This window comes from Neolamprologus brichardi, chromosome 11, assembly GCF_056152115.1.
Source record: "Neolamprologus brichardi isolate AB-2024 chromosome 11, ASM5615211v1, whole genome shotgun sequence".
In the NCBI taxonomy this organism is placed as follows: domain Eukaryota; kingdom Metazoa; phylum Chordata; class Actinopteri; order Cichliformes; family Cichlidae; genus Neolamprologus; species Neolamprologus brichardi.
The window spans coordinates 1,121,754-1,140,404 of record NC_142114.1 but is presented as its reverse complement, the minus strand read 5'-3'; the positions used below and the strand labels follow the sequence as shown (position 1 = coordinate 1,140,404).

Here is an 18,651-nt window from a genome sequence, read left to right as displayed (position 1 = left end):
AAAGGGTTAAAGTGGATAGAGCTCTGCCTTCAGACACACATGGTGGTGTTAGTGGAACTTCCATGATCAGTGACACCAGGGCAGCGTTCCCATAGGAAGATACAGTATTTAGACCAGGGTCATCAATGTTATCAAATCTTTCTGGAGTGACTGCATATCCAAAACGTTAACATAACATAGGATGTTCTCAGCACTAAAAAAACGTAGATTAAACTTTACTGCATGTCATTTCTCTGCTTCTCGCCACATATTTATCTATCTTTACTACACACTGTCAAATAAAACAACCAGCCTTCTAATAGATAACCAACCTGTGTATGTCAGATAGATGACAGAGAGAAAAACAACTCCAGCAGCCAGAGAGACTCCCAAGAAGAAGAGAGTCTGGAACTCCTGCCTGGTCAGTCTGTCCTTTAGGTACTGCAGGAAGGCGTAGACCTGTAGCAGCACAAACACACCTGCAGAGACACAGTGCAAACAAGACTGGGTTTAAGATCTGAAATAAACACAACCAGAAAATACATGCAGAACTGTTTAAAGTCACCAGAAGAGAAGCAAAATGAGAAGTTGTATCTGACAAAGTAAAAATAAAGCTGCAGATAACTACATCTTTTTTTAGACCACGCAAAGCAAATGCTTCCATGGAAATGAGCAAACGTCGTAGGCAAGACATGCATTCAATCTACACTTCAGCCTTCACAGTAGAAATCTAGCTTTTAGCATACTGTACAGTGTTTGACAAAGTATGAGAGTAGTGCAGATTTTTTTTTGCAAGTATAAAAATGATTCTGCTGAATGTTAGAAAACCTGACTTGCTCCATAGCTTTGCAGTAAACATATTCCAGACTTCCAACAATACTTTCCACCCTTACCCCAGGTGACTGGTTACTGACCTGCTGCAGCCATGTGTTCACTGGTCCTGATTGGCTGAAAGCCCACAAATGGGATCTGCATGGACAGGATGAGGCCGATGATGTAGAAAGTGCTGTAGGCTGCAGGAAGAAAACAACCAGTTAAGACCAGATGAGCACAGTGTTACGTGTGTTTACTTTCACTCACATCAGTCTGAATCTAATCCAGTCAGCACACTGGCCAACTGATGAATAGATGAGTAGTGCAGCGTGTACATGCAAAGTCTATCCGGTTCCTCTGAGCCCCACATTTGCTGACAGAATCCTTCACTGTACTGATCATACAATAATTTTAGTTCATTTTAACTCAGTCCCACAAATTCCATGCAGCTGCACAAAATACTCATTACAGCACTGCAAACCACCACAGCTGAAAACAAACCGCTATTAATCAAACCCCATCCCCTTTTTTATTTTTCCTCTGAAACTAAACTTTGTATTTGCGACGTATTTTATGTGTCATTAGGAATCAGTGCGCTCCGGGCAACTTCCAGTGTAAGAAGTGGGTAAGCAGAGGCTTTCATTTGAGCCGTTCACAATGACAGAATGACCTTTCACTGCAGAAACAACACAGTACAGATCTCACAGATGTAAGTACTTCATCACATGAGGCAGCACATAATTTACATCATACAGAAAACCTGAAATGGACAGAAGGAACTGCATTTGGCACATTAATCTTAATTTAAAAAAAAACATGTTCCTGTTTAACATGCACAAATGCATCTGTGGCAGCTACTGTGTTTCTAATTACCAGAGACTTGGGGAATGTGTTGGTAATGTGAATAAATGAAACAGAATGACTGCAATTCAAAGAAAGATGGAGCCTGAGAAGAAATGGCGTTTGTGATTTTAGAAGAGCTGCAAACAAACCCAGAAAAGTCCTTGACGCTGAACACAAGAAAAAGAAAGAAACAAAAAAGGCCTTTTGAGCCTAAATTATGAATGACAGTGTAAGAGCGACTTAAGAGTTCAAATGATTTACACACTTGGGAGTCAGCGGCACAACCAGACAACAGGCTGTAAAATATGTCGACTAAACCTGAAAACCATTTCAAATGAGCGCTCAGGGATCAGACGCACTTAAACAGAGCTTCAGGAATAAAAGCCTCCAAACAAGTCCTAGTTAGCTAGTTAATAAAAAAAAATAACTTGGACTACACAGCTAATGAAACAACAGGCTAACACACAAGCTGAGAATGTGCACTTGCTAGAGCCATCCGACTCATGTTTCTATACTTGTTTCTATATTCTATTTGTACAGCTCCAGATCACAACATCGGTTATTTGAAGGAGCTTAATATTTTAAGGCAGGGGTGTCAAACATAAGGCCGGTGGGCCAGAATCAAATACTGGCCCACTGAACAGACAAATGTTTAGTAGGACAGACCTCCCAACGACCATCCACACCATCTTATATTATGATATCTCAGGAAATAAATGTGCAGTTGAACTTCTTTACACTGGCAGAAAGGAGAGTTTCCCTGGTCAGGCCCATTTAAGATCAAAGTGTGCCCACAATGTAAAAATCCTCACTAACACTGGAGAACATGTACTGTACCAGTGTACCTGCACATGTGATGTGACAATAAAAGTGATTTGATTTGATTTGATTTGATTTAAGAACAACAAGACGATCGGGGTTTGCCTCGTTCTCCTCCAAGCTTGTTTGGTGGTCTGCCATCACCGACTACTGCTTCATGTCACGATATTGTAGGCTCTGCAGCTGCACATAATCACCCACAACCTACTGTGTGGGTGTGTCTTGCTTTCTATACTGCACCTTAGGTACACCCCTCGACTGCACTTAATAATTAGGCCAGGGAACACTTGGGGACAGAGACAGGAGAGCTTCAGAGCTTTGTGGCTGTTAATGCTGCTCTATGGAGCAAAATCTTCGTGTTCCTGCTCCAGACACTGTTTGATATTTTTAGAGTCAAATAACCTCAAGTTTGACCTAATCTGAAAAGAGGAGGACAGATCATCCAGGCCTTTATATCTTTGAGGCATACATATTTTAAACTATGTTTACCGTGGCTACACTTGCAGTGAATCCATAAAGAAGATTTCTTGTACCAAACCGACTGAATGGACAGGAAACAAGAATCAATGATGAAAACAGTGATGTCCTGCACAATGCTAGTTTAAGCTGTTGATGTATTTAAATAGAACATTAAGTGAATTGTTGCTGTACGCCAGGAGAAAACATAATGTGGTTGTCACTCTGTAACAATAGTAAGGATTCCAATTTCCACTTGAGCCTCAAAAAAGCACATCTAAGGGAAGTGTGGGGTAGGGGGGTGTGGAGGGAGGCGGTTGGGTTCTGCACCAATTTGTTCATGAGAAAGGAATCAAACATCAGCCCCCCACTGCTGTCTTCACAAGCTGACATGATTATTATTGCTATTGCACCGAGAGATGTCTCACTCCGAAAGGAAAAAAGACACACACTCAGTTTTCTTTTTAATATTCAAGCTGCCTTGACCCAACTGAAGGGAACAAAGAGGAACAGGAAGTTCAAATGTTCAACTATCCAATCAGATACGTATATTTCCTCTCCTCTGATGATGATGCTGGCCTGATCTGATTCACCAACCGCTGTGGTAAATTAATGTAAGGAAACACCTTGCTCTAGACGCGCTGATGCACTGAGCTGAAACATTGGTACAGTCTACTTTGATCAAACAGAATTAGACTTGAAATAAATCCTTTGTAAAAATGATATTGTGACATAAATTAGATTCAACACTATGGTGTATTTTTCAAAGCTGTAGCTGCTGGGAGTGTATTGCATCACACTGAGAAGAGCTTTTATGATTCTGATGCTGATTAAAAGTGAACAGATTAAGTTTAGCAGAGACAGACTTGGAGCAGGGCTCCATGTTTGATAATAGCTGTACCTAATGACCTTATAAGTCACATAAAGTGGAAATACAGAACTACACTAATATGTATATAAAGCACATGCTTTCTGTTCTGATAGGTGTAGTTAGGTGGAGCTGCTTTCACTGATAAACTGTTGGGAACCTTATATAAGAAAATATTCAGGCAGACATCCATCTCAAAGACATTACTATCACACCACTGTGTGTTACTGTAGAGTCTTTACCTTACAGCACCTTAAGGTGGCTGTTTTTGTGCTTGGTGTGCTTCCAGGTATATCAATGGCTGTCACTTTTTATTCTATATTTGCCTGAGTCTTGACTCGTTTATTAGTGAACTACTTAAAGTGTTATTTTGCTCTTTAGTGTGTACCAGCGAGCCCAGCCTTCACGTTGCTGTTGTGTCAGTTCTTCATATCATTTAACCACTTCTCCAGAAAGTCTGTTGTTTTGAAGTTGGGCAAAACTTTCCATAGCCGGGGGAACTGGGGCTGATATGTGTGATATGGTCAAAATCTCATATCCCGATATCAGATATTTCTCATCCCGATAATGATGTAAATCACAAAATGATGCTTTTTCTGTAAATTCTATGAATCTCGGGAAACTCGACTTGTGTGAAGTGTTGTCAGCTGGGCGCCGTGACCTGGAGTTGAGTAATTTTGACCCATGCATGAAACCATACATTTTTAGACATAAGTTGTAACGGCCGCCATTTTCTTTGTGAGTCTTTATTACATGGCGTGGCGCTATGTGATGTTTGCGTGTAAGGTTTTGTTTGAGTACCTGACGGCTCTTTTTTGCTTCTCATCCGCAAACTCTCTCCTTACTCTTTCACGTGACTCTTGCGTAGGTGGAAGATGTTTGTCATGTTTGAGTCTGTGGTGGTGGCCGGTTTGCGGCATAATTTGCATAGTTTTCTGGTCCATGTCAGACTTCTCATAACCAAACCATGTCCATGCTACAGAGGAAGCCCCTTGCTCCTTCTGTTTGGAGCTACCTGATTCTGCCTCATCTTCACTGGCCATTCTCTGTGCCTGCATCCACACGGTGACCATCCAAACAATAAAAAAATATTACCATAAACAGTGCATTTTGCATCACCATGAAACAAATGATAGTGTATAATGTGAAACGACTGATGTTTTAATTTCGTCATCCGATATATTTCGTCATATCGCACAGCCCTTCGGTGGAACTGTATTTCTCCAGCTGGAAGGACGCTATAACCAGACCCTGCAACACATGGAGAAGTGGTCTATTAGGGCTGGGCGATATGGCCTAAAATTCATATCGCGGTATAATTTCAAGCATGTGCGGTAACGATATATATCACGATATATTATTTTCTTCTATATAAGGTATTTTCCACACTATAAGGCACACTTAAAATCCTTTAATTTTCTCAAAAATCAAGAGTGTGCCTTATGTATGAATTCTGGTTGTGCTTACTGACCTCGAACCGATTTGGGCGTGCAGAAATCTGTTAAAAATATTTTAGTACAACTTTGGTAAGAGGCACTGCTTGATGGATTGTCAGAGCATTACGGCTGCCGTACTGAGGAGCTTCGCGGAGTAATCTGGGTCCAAAACTCCGTCCCCTTCAGGTCCCAAAGTCAAACGAACACAGAGTTAAAAACTGTCTAAATTCTTTAATCTTTAATAAAATCATCAGTGTTGCTGCTTTATCGGGTGTAACAATTATGTTTAACATCCAGGCATCCATGAAAATAGAAGTTATTAAATTTAACGGAGGTAGAAGTTAACAGGAAGTTAGCTCGCTAGTTTCCACCTAAACATGACATACCATGTTTTGACTGAGAGATTTTTGAAACTAATTAAAACGTACAGCTCTGCTATCACTTCCGACATAAATGAAGAGAGAAAACTAAACAGCAGTGGCGTTTGCAGGGTTACTGAAGTTGGACTACCTGGTATATAATGATGTGCTACTTGATTGCTAGCGACACAGCTATGTTAGCATAACATTAGCACAGTGAAGCTGGAGGATGAACGCCAACTTTTCTTCCACTCGATAAAAGTCATTAATGAATCAATGTTACGGAAGTGGAGGAAGCGCAGTTTTTGGCTTTCCCCATATTTCAAAAGTGCTTCATCTCTTTGCTATGACTGTCGGCATATTTTGCAGATGATAATGGTTGTAGCCGCTGATGCTTTCGACCAAAACAGGCGCAGCTTGATGACATCATCAACATGCGCGATCGCGATAGAGCGGTACAGTCAAAATCTATCGTTGGCCAAATTTATATCGTTTCTATCGTATATCGTTTATATCGCCCACCCCTATGGTCTATCCTACCAAATTCAAGCCCATGCACTCTCTACAGAGGCAGCTGCTTATGTCACAAAGTATATACTCTATTATTTAATTCGATTTTTGACTATAAGTTTCTTATTGGTAAAAGTGTATGCCACCACTGTGGCATCTACTTAAATCTCTCTGCATTATTTAACATCAAGCAAAAATAAAGAAATAAAAGGTCAATATATGTGATCTACTTCTGACACTTTACCCTTCTCTGATAAAGACGCACACAGTGCGTGCTCTCTAGGTGCTGAGCAATATGCCGACTCAAGACGAGTACTGAGTGAGAAGCTGAGTCCGATAGAGAAAAAGAGGAACCTGAGTGGGTTTCTATTCAGCTACAGAGGACGCACTGCTCATAATGAAATTTCAGCTGGATTTCATTACGGCTTTTCTGCTTTGGAAGACAGGAAAGATGAAGCGAGCGGGGTTTGGGGTGTGACAGTGGGCCACAGACTGGACTCTAAATCACAGTACAAGGTATGCATCACAGAACACAGCGAGCTATTACAGCTTTGAACTAACTCAATTACTGTGTTGCTGCAAGCAGAATGTACGGTGCTGGTCTTCAGAGAGAGACAGACGCAGAAGGTGAGGCGAGGAGGATGAAGGAGGTGAGAGACCAAGAGAGGAAAGCGCCATGTTAAATTATTCATTCTGCCAATAATCCTATTGGAGGATGCAAAACCCAACAGTCGCCCCCGTCTCATCTCTACTTTTAGCCTTCCCTTTCCATACTTGTCCTGAGTTCAGCCGCTAGTCAGTATGGCTTCTTTGATTCCACACTTCACAGCTTTCCCACCAAGTTCCCCTCACCAGTTTGTCTGTACATATCCACATGTCATTTCCAAACGATCATGAGCTCAGCCACCGAGTTCAATCTGAAACAACGGCACGGTGATGTGGCATCAGAGTCAGGATATGATTTGCGATCAGCAAGGCGAGCTCATGACTGTGTGACGACGCAAGCTCTTTGACAGGAAGACACTTTAATCTTTCCTTTCCCTGCCTGCATTTCCACTTTCAGTCCCGTACTTTTATCCCAGATCCTTTCTGCCCTTCTCTGGGGGATTTGTGTAAACTGAACATCAGTTGCTAATGGATGGTGTTAATTATTAGTAACTGTGTTTATGCAGCGCACATATGAAAAAGAAGCACATGGTCTTCTGTGTGGCATCCCCACATGTGCCGGGCCTGAAAGTCTTTTCAAGGAGAGAAAGCAGAGCCTGTGTGTGCATAGCTGCTGAATGCACCCCGACATCTTCTCTTGATTCTGCATAAAGTCAACATCAAATGAGCACAACTGCAAACCCTCAAGTCATCGCTTCCCACTCTCGAATGAATGTAAATGAGTTTGTGTGTGTTTTTGCTGCATCTCACCTATGTAGACTCTCCGACTGAAGCGCTGCATGAGCAGCAGGACGAACACATGAAGAGGAATCAAGTTGATTATGAACACATAACCACCCCAAGCAGAAACCTGTCAAAAGACACATTTAATGAGCCCACTTTAATTAATTCAAAGCTTTCATTAATGGTGGGGCGGAATCATTTGGATTATGCATGCAGAAAGGCCTACCTCCACACATACACAGACTGCTACATGGCTAGCTTATCCCCGCTGAATGTGTACAATGCTTTCGACTGTAGCAGATAATCAGTAGAAGTATAACTGGCCCATGAATCCCTAAAGAGTGACTGTGTTTTCTCTTTTATTCACTTCAATAATGAGACGCTTTGCAATAAGGAGGAGGGTGCAAAGCTGCACAGCCCACCTGTGAGCTGTGAAATCATTATGAGCTTCAGCATTACGACTGGCATTCACATTATGCTGCTGGTACAAACCCCTCAGAAGCACAAACACACAGACACACATGCACAGAACAGAGATGCACACACACGCAACCCTTTTCAAGCTTTGTTCTGATTCGTCTCAAAGTGTCATGTAACTGCCAGGCAGCGAGCGACTGCCAGTGAAGCGGCGTCACAGTTTACGGCACGAGGTGATTCTTCACATTCTGACGTGAATGATGGGCAGGTTAAGGGAACGGTTCTCCCGAGGACATCTTTCATGTCTTCGTCTGATGAAAATGGCTCCCAGTGGTTCGAGTGCAACAAAGTTTGATGGACATCATAACTGCCGCAACAGTTCTGTGAAGGGCACGGCGCTGCGCACTGACAGTGATGCAGAGTGACTCTGCGATCCACAAGTTGCTCTCATTTTCGGTTTAAGGTTCAGGCCCCGTCCTTAACAAGTGTCAGAATCACTCTCTCTGAGGGACTGTGCTCAAAGTGAGCCTTGGACTACAAATGCTGAAGTTGGGCTAGAGGCTATTTGCTGAACCCCTTCCAATTATTTTCAGCCAGGAGCAGAACATAACAATGACACCGCTAACGAAAAAAAGATCATGTTATGCGTGTGTGTATTAATAACTATTGTAGGTTACTGCTAAAATTAATAAGCAGCTTAAATCAACTACAAACCAACCATATAACAAACTCGAATACTGCGGAAGACGTCTGGAGAAACTCAGGACGTGCTGAGGCACCGACTGCCATTTGACAAAACTAGCTAACCAGGTAGGTAACAGGAGCCAATGAAAGCTAAAAGAGTTAACCAGTGGCACCTGCGTTTAACAGAAGTTAAAAGAAGCCATCATAATCTAAGAGTTATCGCCTGCTACCTTTTATAGTCATATTTTAAAGGCGAACCAAAGTGTTTGGCTTAGGGCTGGATCATGTGACCCTGAATCCTCCCTTAGTTAAGCTGCCGAGGCTGCTGGGAGCTTCCCATGATGCACAGCGGTTTTTCTTCACTCTGCATTTAATCATTAGTTGTTATTCATCTCTGATTCTCTTCCACAGTGCGTCTTTTGTCCCGTCTCCCTCCCTCCACCCCCAACCGGTCGTGGCAGATGGCCGCCCCTCTTTGAGCATGGTTCTGCCAGGAGCATCTTCAGAGTTTTTTCTTCCCACTGTCGCCAAGTCCTTGTTCATAGGGCATCTTCTATTATTGTAGGGTCTTTATCTTATAATATAAAGTGCCTGCTGCTGTTGTGATTTAGTGCTATATAAATACAATTGAATTTGTAATATCTACGATATTTTCTTTTGCACGGTGAGAAGGCTTCAAGACATCCTGTTTATATAAGTCAGAAATGGAAGCACTAAGGCAGCCATGGGACCAGGCCTTTGGTTTAAATTTCCAAACTACTGCACAACAGTAAAAAAAAATATTCCTGATTATGCCAAACATTCTCATAAAGCACACACACACGGAGGTACGAGAATAGTAAACAATGACCTTTAACACTTCTGCATTTGCACATTTAGTCCTTACAACATTCATGAATGATTTCCATCCTCCTGCCATATTAGAACCAGCAAAGTGTCATAATTATAACAAAGGATCTGTGTGTGTTTGTGCGTGTGAGTTCTCACCATATAGAAGTAGGAGAGGCAGCATCCGATGGTCCAAAAAACTGATCCAGTCTTCACAGACTTCACCTGCGGTGTACACCAGAGAGCATTAACCCCACAAACACACACACACACACAAATGTAAATCAGAGGCTTCCATTAACTAAGCTGCGCTGCTCGCTGTTTCTTTCCTCGATGATTTTGCTCTACCGCTGCTTGCCCAACATGATAGTCTGAATTATTCATCGTGTTTGCCTCTTTAATGACCCACACACAAAGCAGACCACCGTGTCCTACACATCTTTACCTTGCCCACAGCAGGACACAGCAGCTGCTAACGAGGGCTTGACGAGGCTAACGAGCCCTGACTTAACGAAGGCTCAGGTGGGAGCTGTTGCAATTGGCTGCACGGATGATGGAGCCGAACCAATGAGATGTGGTGGATGGAAGAAGGGCAGATACTGAATGAAAGTGGAGGACAAGTGAACAAGTGGGGAAACAAGATGATAGAGGAGAATGAGGAGCATTCACTGGAGACTATTAAGCTATTCTGTATTTCACTTAGAGCAGATCTACTAAGCCCTAAAAAGCCTGTATGTGTACTTAAGTATGTGTGTGATTTATTCATGGTGCAATTATTTCAGACTTGCCTGAATCCAGGAACTAGAAATCAGTTCTTGTTCTAGTATTCCCCATCTTTCCATTTCACCACTTAACAGTGACTTCAGGGCTTTTTAACAGGGATAAAGGGGTCCTCTGAATCTCAATGGTATGCTTGAAATGTCATGGTAATGGTCTTTAGTAAGAATAACATTAGCCCATTTGCCCATGTGGACAAATCGCTGAGGACCAGTGTGAGGAATAATCTGTAGAAGCAGAAAGATGCTTAAGCCCTTCTCATCCTGGGACAGATAACACTGCTGGCTTCATCAGTCTGATAAAGCGATGGCATTGTCACCCACACACGGGTCACATGTCGGTGCCTCAAGGCTTCAGTGCCATAGAACTGTGGTTTTGTGAATGTTGTAGCAACGTCTGAATGAATGCGTTTAGTTTTCTGTTAACTCACACATTTAATTCTTGAATAGCGACCCTGAGTGACAGCTCCCCTGTCTGAAGTCAACACGCTGCCATTGGCAATTTAACAACCCCACAAGTCACTGTGGATGAATCCAGCTGCTGCATCACACTGCAGCGGTTTAATAAACTTTAAGTAGCTTGACCTGCCTCTGCCAATAAATAACTTTTATTGACCAACATTGGTGGTGAAAAGCTGAAAAATGAGACCCTCAGACTTTGTCCTGTTTAACATGTCTGTTTTTTTCATGACGGACGAGCTTTGAGGCTTCCTCTTACTTGGCATGAGATAAAATCCTGGCAGCGTGAGACTGAAAGTAACCATCTCAGGCCAAAATGTTAACACTTGGCAAGCTCATTTTCTTTTTTAATTATTATTTAAGGCTTTCTCCAAAACAATCGTGTCTTTCAGTGAGCTGAGCGAGTCGCAGAAACCCAAGAGAGACGCCCAGGTTGATCTTGCATGCATTTTTAGACTTGTGAGTTTTGAAAGTGATACCATAAGTCCATCAGCAAGTGTTGCAACTTGGCAGCCACCGAGATGTTTGAGCAACTATTAACCCTGGAGAACCAGGGACTTGAACCCTGGAGAACCAATGGGGTCAGAGCCGACCCCATTGGTTTACTAGGGAAACCATGGGGTCGAATTTGACCCCATTGGTTCTCCAGGGTTAAAGTCTAAATGGATGGGCATGGTCCCTGAGAAATAAAAACTATATGTACAGAGTCCCCAGAGGAACATAAAATAAAAGCCCCAAAATAAGGTTTAAAAATATTTTCTTCTACCACACATGCACAGTTTCAAAGTCTTACCGCTTCATTTTCAGATAACTCCATAGCGGCTAAAGAGGTGGAAAGTCTCCACTGAAAGAAAAGCACTTGTTCTATCAATGAGTGAAGGACCTTCAGTGTAAAAGTACACTGGAACCTGTCTATTAAAAGCACATGACTTCTTGACGTTACCTGGGTGACTGTGTTTGCAGTCTGTTAACCTACATCCACACCAAGCAGACACAGGGCAGCGTTTTTGTGCACCAAACGTTCCCTTGTGTTCACCAGCTAGATGTTTAAGGCAGTTAGCATTCGGTTTATCAGAGCTTTATGAAGTGAAAGTCTTAACTATATCTTTCCTCTCAGGCTGAATGACCCTGCTGGGCCTTTGAACCTCTGTGTCACCTCTCATCCTTACTGTTCCAGCCCATCAACAGCTGCTCCACACTTGGAAAAACCATGCCATTCACAGCTGTTGTTGGGAGGGCAAAAAAACGAGGCTCATGATGTTCTTGCGCACATGCCAGAGAAAATATGGTGAACACAGTAACCAGTGTGTGCAGTTACAACATAGAAATGGTTGTCACTCAGCCAGCAGCAATAACAGCTGGAAAACTGGCCCATTTCTTAGTCACCTGCTCCAAGCAACCAGTAGCAACCAACGGATCAGATTCATCACAGAGTAAATACAGCCCCTACTATAGCATATTTTAATGAGGCATGAATAAAATGGACTTCAGTCAGATCATGAGGCTAGGTCAGTGCTGTGCTGGCTGTTAATTAGTAATCTGGGCAGCAGTACCTCACGTCCTTTGGTTCACTGTTAATCTAAGAATAGTGATTAATGCAGCTTTAAATAAAAGACACGAGTTGTCCTTCAAAGCCTCACACTCTAATTATTCCCTGTATGAGTGATAAGACTATGGCAAGGCTGAAGAAGGCTTCAGGCATACCCAGAGGTAGTAGGTGAACTGCAGGGCGAAGATTGCGATCCCTTCATTGTCAAAGGATCCAGCCACGGAGCGGGAGATGTAGCCAGGAACGATGGCGATGAAGCAGGCTGCCAGCAGTCCTGCCCCCTGGTTCCACAGCTCCCTCGTGAGCAGAAAGGTGGAGATGGAGGTCAGGCCGCTGAACACTGGGGCCAGGAACACGCAGACGTCCCGTATGTGGACGGTGATGTGCAGCAGGTTGAGCACATAATGGATCAGGCCTGCTGTGACCATTAGGCCTGGGTACACCTAGAAGGAAGAGGCTTGAAATTTATTTAGAATATCATAAATCTTCATTTCCATTTCACTCAATGTGTTAAAGCCTTATCTAAAAAAACAGCAATATTTATTAAATAATTCATTTAAGCAATGTGGGTGTGCACATAACTCCTCCTGGGACATACAGTGTATAGATTTCATTAATTAATGGGTGCACTGGAACCCTCCGCCTCTCGCCCAGCTGTGATTGTATCGCTTTCTATCTCACAAGGAAACGACTGCCCAGCCCTAACGCATTGTTTCTACAGACTGCACACACACACACTATAATTGTATAGCTTCAGTAGAACATTTTCTCTTCCCAGTGTCACATTATGCAAAAACACATTCAAGCTGTTGTTTTCTCTGATAATGTGAACGCACTGAAGTGCACTCTGGGAAACAGATTAGCCCATAACCCATACAGAGAGATCACACGTAAGTTATAAATATAGAGAAGAGGAGGAGTCAGGCGCTCAGAGATGAGCTGTAATGTAATGACGAGTTAAAAGTGACTCCAGCTAGTCTGTCCTTTAGCGGCTATGAAGACAGATCCACTCTGTGTCGTACAAGCTCTTACCTCCCCGCTTCCCCTCAGAGTCGTTTAGCCATCCAGTCATGCTTTAGTTTGTGTGTGTGTGTGTGTGTGTGTGTGTGTGTGTGTGTGTGTGTGTGTGTGTGTGTGTGTGTGTGTGTGTGTGTGTGTGTGTGTGTGTATGTAGTTTAGAGTGAGCCGATGATGGAAGATTCATCCTGATAAGGTGACTCTTGAGAAATAAGGACAAAGAAAGAGGTGCAGGACAGGCAGAAAGTGCACACAGTGCCTCATAACCCTGAGTCAGGCATCTCTGACTCGCACCACGCACACAAACACACACATAAGACACAAAATACTTACCGTGCCCCCAACTATCCTACCCAGAGGATACCAGGCTCTTTCATCAAACCAGTTGAGGAACTCAAAGAAGCCATTTGTGGTGAGGTGGTGAGTCGACCTGTAGTTGAACCTGAAACAATCAACCAGAGACAAGATAGTTAGACAGTCCAGGACCGGTGAGAGACAGTTCAAGATCATGGTCTCCTGACAACGGGGAGCTTCAGTCTGGCTTCAAGTAAATAACAGAACAGCTGCTTCTTATAAAATGCTTTTCTACTCTGCTCAAGCACTTAGCCCTTTAAGACCTACCAAGTCCGCCAGAGCTTATATTATATTTTTACATGCTGTGGAGCCATTTTTGGGAGCATTTCAAGTTGATATACATCAATACAACCATTATAGCCCAAATTTTAATAATATGTCTGCATTAAGTGCATAGTGATTACATAAATTGCAAAAAAGTGCAATAAACTACAAAAAAAATTAAAATCGTTTTTGTTTTTTTAACATATATTTCTAGTTAGAGAAATTTAAGAGGCTTATCCCTCAAAACTGTAAATACAAAAAAGTTGCACAAAATAGTTTCCCACCACAGGAAATTTATTTTGAGTGTCTTCATAGTTTTATTTTTGAAATACACCAATTTTTATATACTGCAGGAAAAGAGAAAATAAATATTATAATGCAAATTTGCAAAAAACCCCCAAAAAAAAGCAGCATATGCATCAAAATAAACTATTTCCAGCAGTGCACTATGAGTCCTAAGCATCCCAGAAACGACACAGAAAGTCATAAAGTCAAACATAACTTTTAAAAACACCAGTATAGGCTCATGAGGCCCTGAAGGTAAAAAAAAAAAAACTACATTTCCGCAAAATGACGTCACTTCCAGTTTCGGGCAGGTCATGGAGGACATGCGATAGTTCGCGCTGATGGACGTAGGAAGTGTTATGAACAGCTGATCGGATCGGCAAAGCGTGTTTCTGGAATATTATGTTTTTGTTGCTGCAAGTGCTTTTTATGCAGTTTTTGCAAAGCTATATGTGGAAGGAAACTGTGACTTAATTCTTATGCCATCAGCTTGTCCTAAGTACAACTCCTCCGGTTTCATATGCAAAAAAATTATTGCTAGCTTATGTGGTTGCAGTGCTACCGGGATTTAAAAATAGTTACGCAAAACAGAGCGTGCCCGCTCCAACCGGCTTTAAAGGGTTAAAGCTCTTTATACAACATGCGGCATTCACACAAGCACCTTTTTTTACATTTAAGTGCCTTCTAACGTTCACACTGTGATGAACGAATTGGAGAGCAAGTTGGATTTCATAATTTCGCCCAAAAGTATTTGACTGGAACAACCAGGGATTAAAACCACCAACCTTATAAATATAACACTTACTTATTTTAAATGCAATTTTAAAAAAACCCGTAATGAATTGATTTAGAGTTTAACTACCATTTTTTTTTGTTTGTTTTTGTTTGGTCCGCTTCCAAAGGAAGGGAGGAAGGAAGTGTGTGACCTCTAAAAGTCCAATTGGGGGGAGTAAACGAATCAATCTACTGACCATCAGCTAGCAAGAATGTGAATGAATACAGACAAAACTACAATTATTGATTCTGCTTATATGTCTAAGGGGGTGAAAGTTTTATGAACTTTAAATATGAAATATGTGTAAAAATAGAAATGCTGCCAACATGACTTTAATGACATTGTTTTACAGGGAAACTGCTGAGCTTGGAAGAATGATTTTGATAACCTGGATCCCTCTCAGTTTCTATCCCTTGCATTTTAACATATAACTACCTCCCACTCACTCTCCATGTCGTTTTACAATACAAAACACCTCTTTATCTTTGCCAATTTCTAAACATTTCTCATTATTCCCGAAATGAGGTTCAGTTCCAGTCACGACTAGCCGATCACATAATCATCATTACCTTTGGAGCTCTTTGCAACGACTGAGAAGACAAACAAGCACAGCACGGCTTCCCGTTAGTCTCCTAAATATATAAACCCTCCCCTGCAGGTCCACGTAGCACTCACTGTGGATGACACTCACCAGGGGTTCAGTTCAGTCACCTCTGGTTTCATATGACTCCCAATCTGCGTTGATTGGTTTATTTGTAATGATGTAAACAAGTAATGGACCACAGCCAAGAGACACCAGTCGAGACATGTATTCAGCACACACGTGTGGACACGTCCAACTCCTGTGACATGTTTTTTCTTTTCCTGGAGTATCTAAAAAGAAATATAGCAATCTATAAATGGGACCTGTGTTTCTGTTTCATCGGGGACTTAAATGTTTTATGAGCCACTGGCTTAAAGCTTTTACACTGTGCATGTCCTCACCGCATCTCTGAAAATATCTTCCATGTTTTTGTAAAGCAAATGGAGACCACAACTTTAGCCTGAACATGTTTCCAAACCTTATGCAAGTGATTTAAAAACATCATTCGCCACAAGGCAGGTCAAGGCTTAAGGTAAGTAGAGGCTCGGAGAGTGGGCGATATTTAATGCACAGAGTGGATTATTTTTTTTAAATCTACTAAAGAAAAACCTACATTCAAACCAGATGTTCCTTAGAGGGCACAACTTAGATGTAGGGTTCAGTCTTTTCCTACCATTTCAGGTCTGAGAACGTCCCGACTTGCTCTTACTGCCCGAAACTTTGCAGTATGCTATAACAGACGTCTATATGTAGGAAAAACTGGCCTTTATTTCAGCATTTAAACAGAGCCAGAACTCAAGAAGTGAGGTCAACAGCTTATTCAGTAATTTTAGCAAAAGTATGGTTGTGTGGCAAAATGCAATGGTCTTTTTCTTCGTCTTTGTGCCATCTCTTCATCAACATTCTTGATATTCAGCTAGGCAGCTTTTGCGCCGTCTTGCTAACAGGCAGATGCTTTTTTCGTTTCCACAAACACTACAACAGTAGCTGTAGCTCTGTATTCGACCTATTAACAGTCTGTTGCTGAGAAACCATCAGCACAGGACATCATTACATGGAGCTGAGCACTGCATTTTTATCAAAGTCAGGTCAGATCCGTGCCTAGTTTTCCTGCAGACTGCCGGGTGTAACCGTATTTGTATCAGTCCCCAATGGTTTGGCTGCGCCGTTAACACTCGTATGCAAAACCAATTACTGCTAATTGAAAGGGTTGTTGGGTAAACTGGCAGAAACTTGCCTCATCCACACCTTCACTTACTACTGTGATCTCAGCTGACACCGTAACAGATGCACAGCTTCATTGCAGTTTTTCCCTCTCCAGTCATGCTCATTTGCTAACATTTTCACTTTTACCTTCTTTTTCTTCCCCAGTCTTCTGCTTGCCTGTTGTTTACAGACAGTGAGACTTTAGAGCAATTCAACTACAGCCCGGACTATAATTAGATGGTTCAGGTAGAGAGAGTGCTGCTATTGTACAAATCCTGCACGTAGCTCTTAGTTTTCAAGCTGAGACTACTCAGCAGTTAGTCTGCTTGTCCCCTGAGCCTCTCCGAAGTATTAGAGTGCTCAATACAAACTGTCCCTCCACGAAAAACAGAACTTGATGGAGGGATTGCAGCATATGGCTTGCTCAGCCCCCTTAGGAGTGAGTTCTAGATTGAGGGTACGTGCGCAGGTTTTTATGCTCACTCTTGGAGGCTGATTGGAGAAAGAAAAAAGCAATGAGAGAAAAGGAGCCTGTACATACAACAGAAGTCATCCATCGTGTGTCTGCTGCCCTGGTTCCTCCCTGGTCTGAGAAAATTCCTCGAACTTTCCTCTTACCATTACAGTCTGGGAAAGGCAGCAATATCCTAAAGCTTTTCAGACAGCCAGTGGATGGGCTAAACACTCACCTCCCACACTCAACACTCTGGATGATGGGCTCTCAAAACCATTTCCAGCCAGGATGTCAGATGAAGCAGAATTCTGTCTCACCCGTGGGATATGGGCTCATTAAAACACAGAAAAACTTATTTTTTTACTCCCCAGAAAAGGCACACTAGCCTTTATAAATTCAGTCAAGGACATGAAACTAACTCCAGCTACTGTACCAAACAAAAGCTGGTGAATGAGTACCTTCTTTATTTTTTAACTCTTTCTATGCTAAAACTCCAGCTTGGTCCCATCCTATTCCAAATAATAACACCAACTAAAACTGGTATCAGAGACTTAAGAGCTCAACCCAGATAAATGTTAGGGTGAATTGTTAGATGTTTGTCATTTTTATGTTTGCCATTTGTACATTGTTTTAATTCTGTGAAAGGAATTCTTTCTGTCCTCCCCTTCCCAGATTCTCGAGGTTCTAGGTGGGGGGGCTGTAGTCTTTTATCACAGACACATCCTTGTGCTTTTGATGTAAGCTTCCTGTGTTTACGACCCTTTGGTCAGCAGGAGGTCTACCACACACACACACACACACACTCTTACAGAAGTTCACACATACATACAATGCTTTGTCTTAGAACCATGTGGGCGTGGTTTTGTTCTGACGTGTTTTGTGTGAATTGTCTCTCAATAAAGGCAGCAGGAAGAGGTCAGATCTGGGGGTCATTTTCGTGGTGGACACAGACGAGGCCTCCCTTGCGCAAATAATCGATCGATCGACTGTCTTGTTTTCTTCATGATGAATAAGTCTCTAGAATTAGCGGGGCTTGTGGAAACACAGACCCAACAATAAGAAAATCTGATCCCAGCCACACAGCACTACAGGCAGTGTGGGCTCTCGAACCCCAGAAGTTCACACTAAATGAGTCAACATTGACTTTTAAAGCTCTCTTCTACGGGGAAATGTGTTTTTACACAATTGGATTTTTTTCCCTGTATATCAAGGTTTTACATATTCAGAGTGTCATTCAGTAAATTATAGAGTCTGAGTTGTTGGGACTTCAATTTCTTGCTCCATAGCACTGATCGAGGTTTGCACCTTGAAAACTTAAACACTTCAGGGCTCTAAATTAAAGCAAGCAACCACACCGCAGTCTTAAAGGTCAGCCAAGCTGATGGCATTTATGGGAACTAGACAACAATCTCAATTTTGAACAGGAGTGTAAAAGTAAAGGGGCGATAGGATGATGGAGTGAGCAGCATAAACCCAGCAGTAATTGATTGAGTTTTCTCATTTCCACATATTTCTTCTGTTATATTTT

At 42.2% G+C, this 18,651-nt stretch overlaps 1 protein-coding gene across 1 annotated transcript in view; it reads right to left on the bottom strand.

Annotated features, from left to right (window-relative positions):
- LOC102783133 (dolichyl-diphosphooligosaccharide--protein glycosyltransferase subunit STT3B-like) overlaps positions 1-18,651 on the bottom strand; it is an 85,508-nt gene that overhangs the window by 24,559 nt on the left and 42,298 nt on the right. Inside the window, exons 2-7 of the mRNA XM_087847928.1 lie at positions 13,536-13,644; positions 12,341-12,628; positions 9,561-9,626; positions 7,500-7,599; positions 894-992; positions 312-458 (exon numbers count right to left, since the gene is read on the bottom strand). Of these exons, the coding sequence (XP_087704054.1) occupies positions 312-458; positions 894-992; positions 7,500-7,599; positions 9,561-9,626; positions 12,341-12,628; positions 13,536-13,644 (809 nt within the window). The remainder of the gene's footprint in view (positions 1-311; positions 459-893; positions 993-7,499; positions 7,600-9,560; positions 9,627-12,340; positions 12,629-13,535; positions 13,645-18,651) is intronic.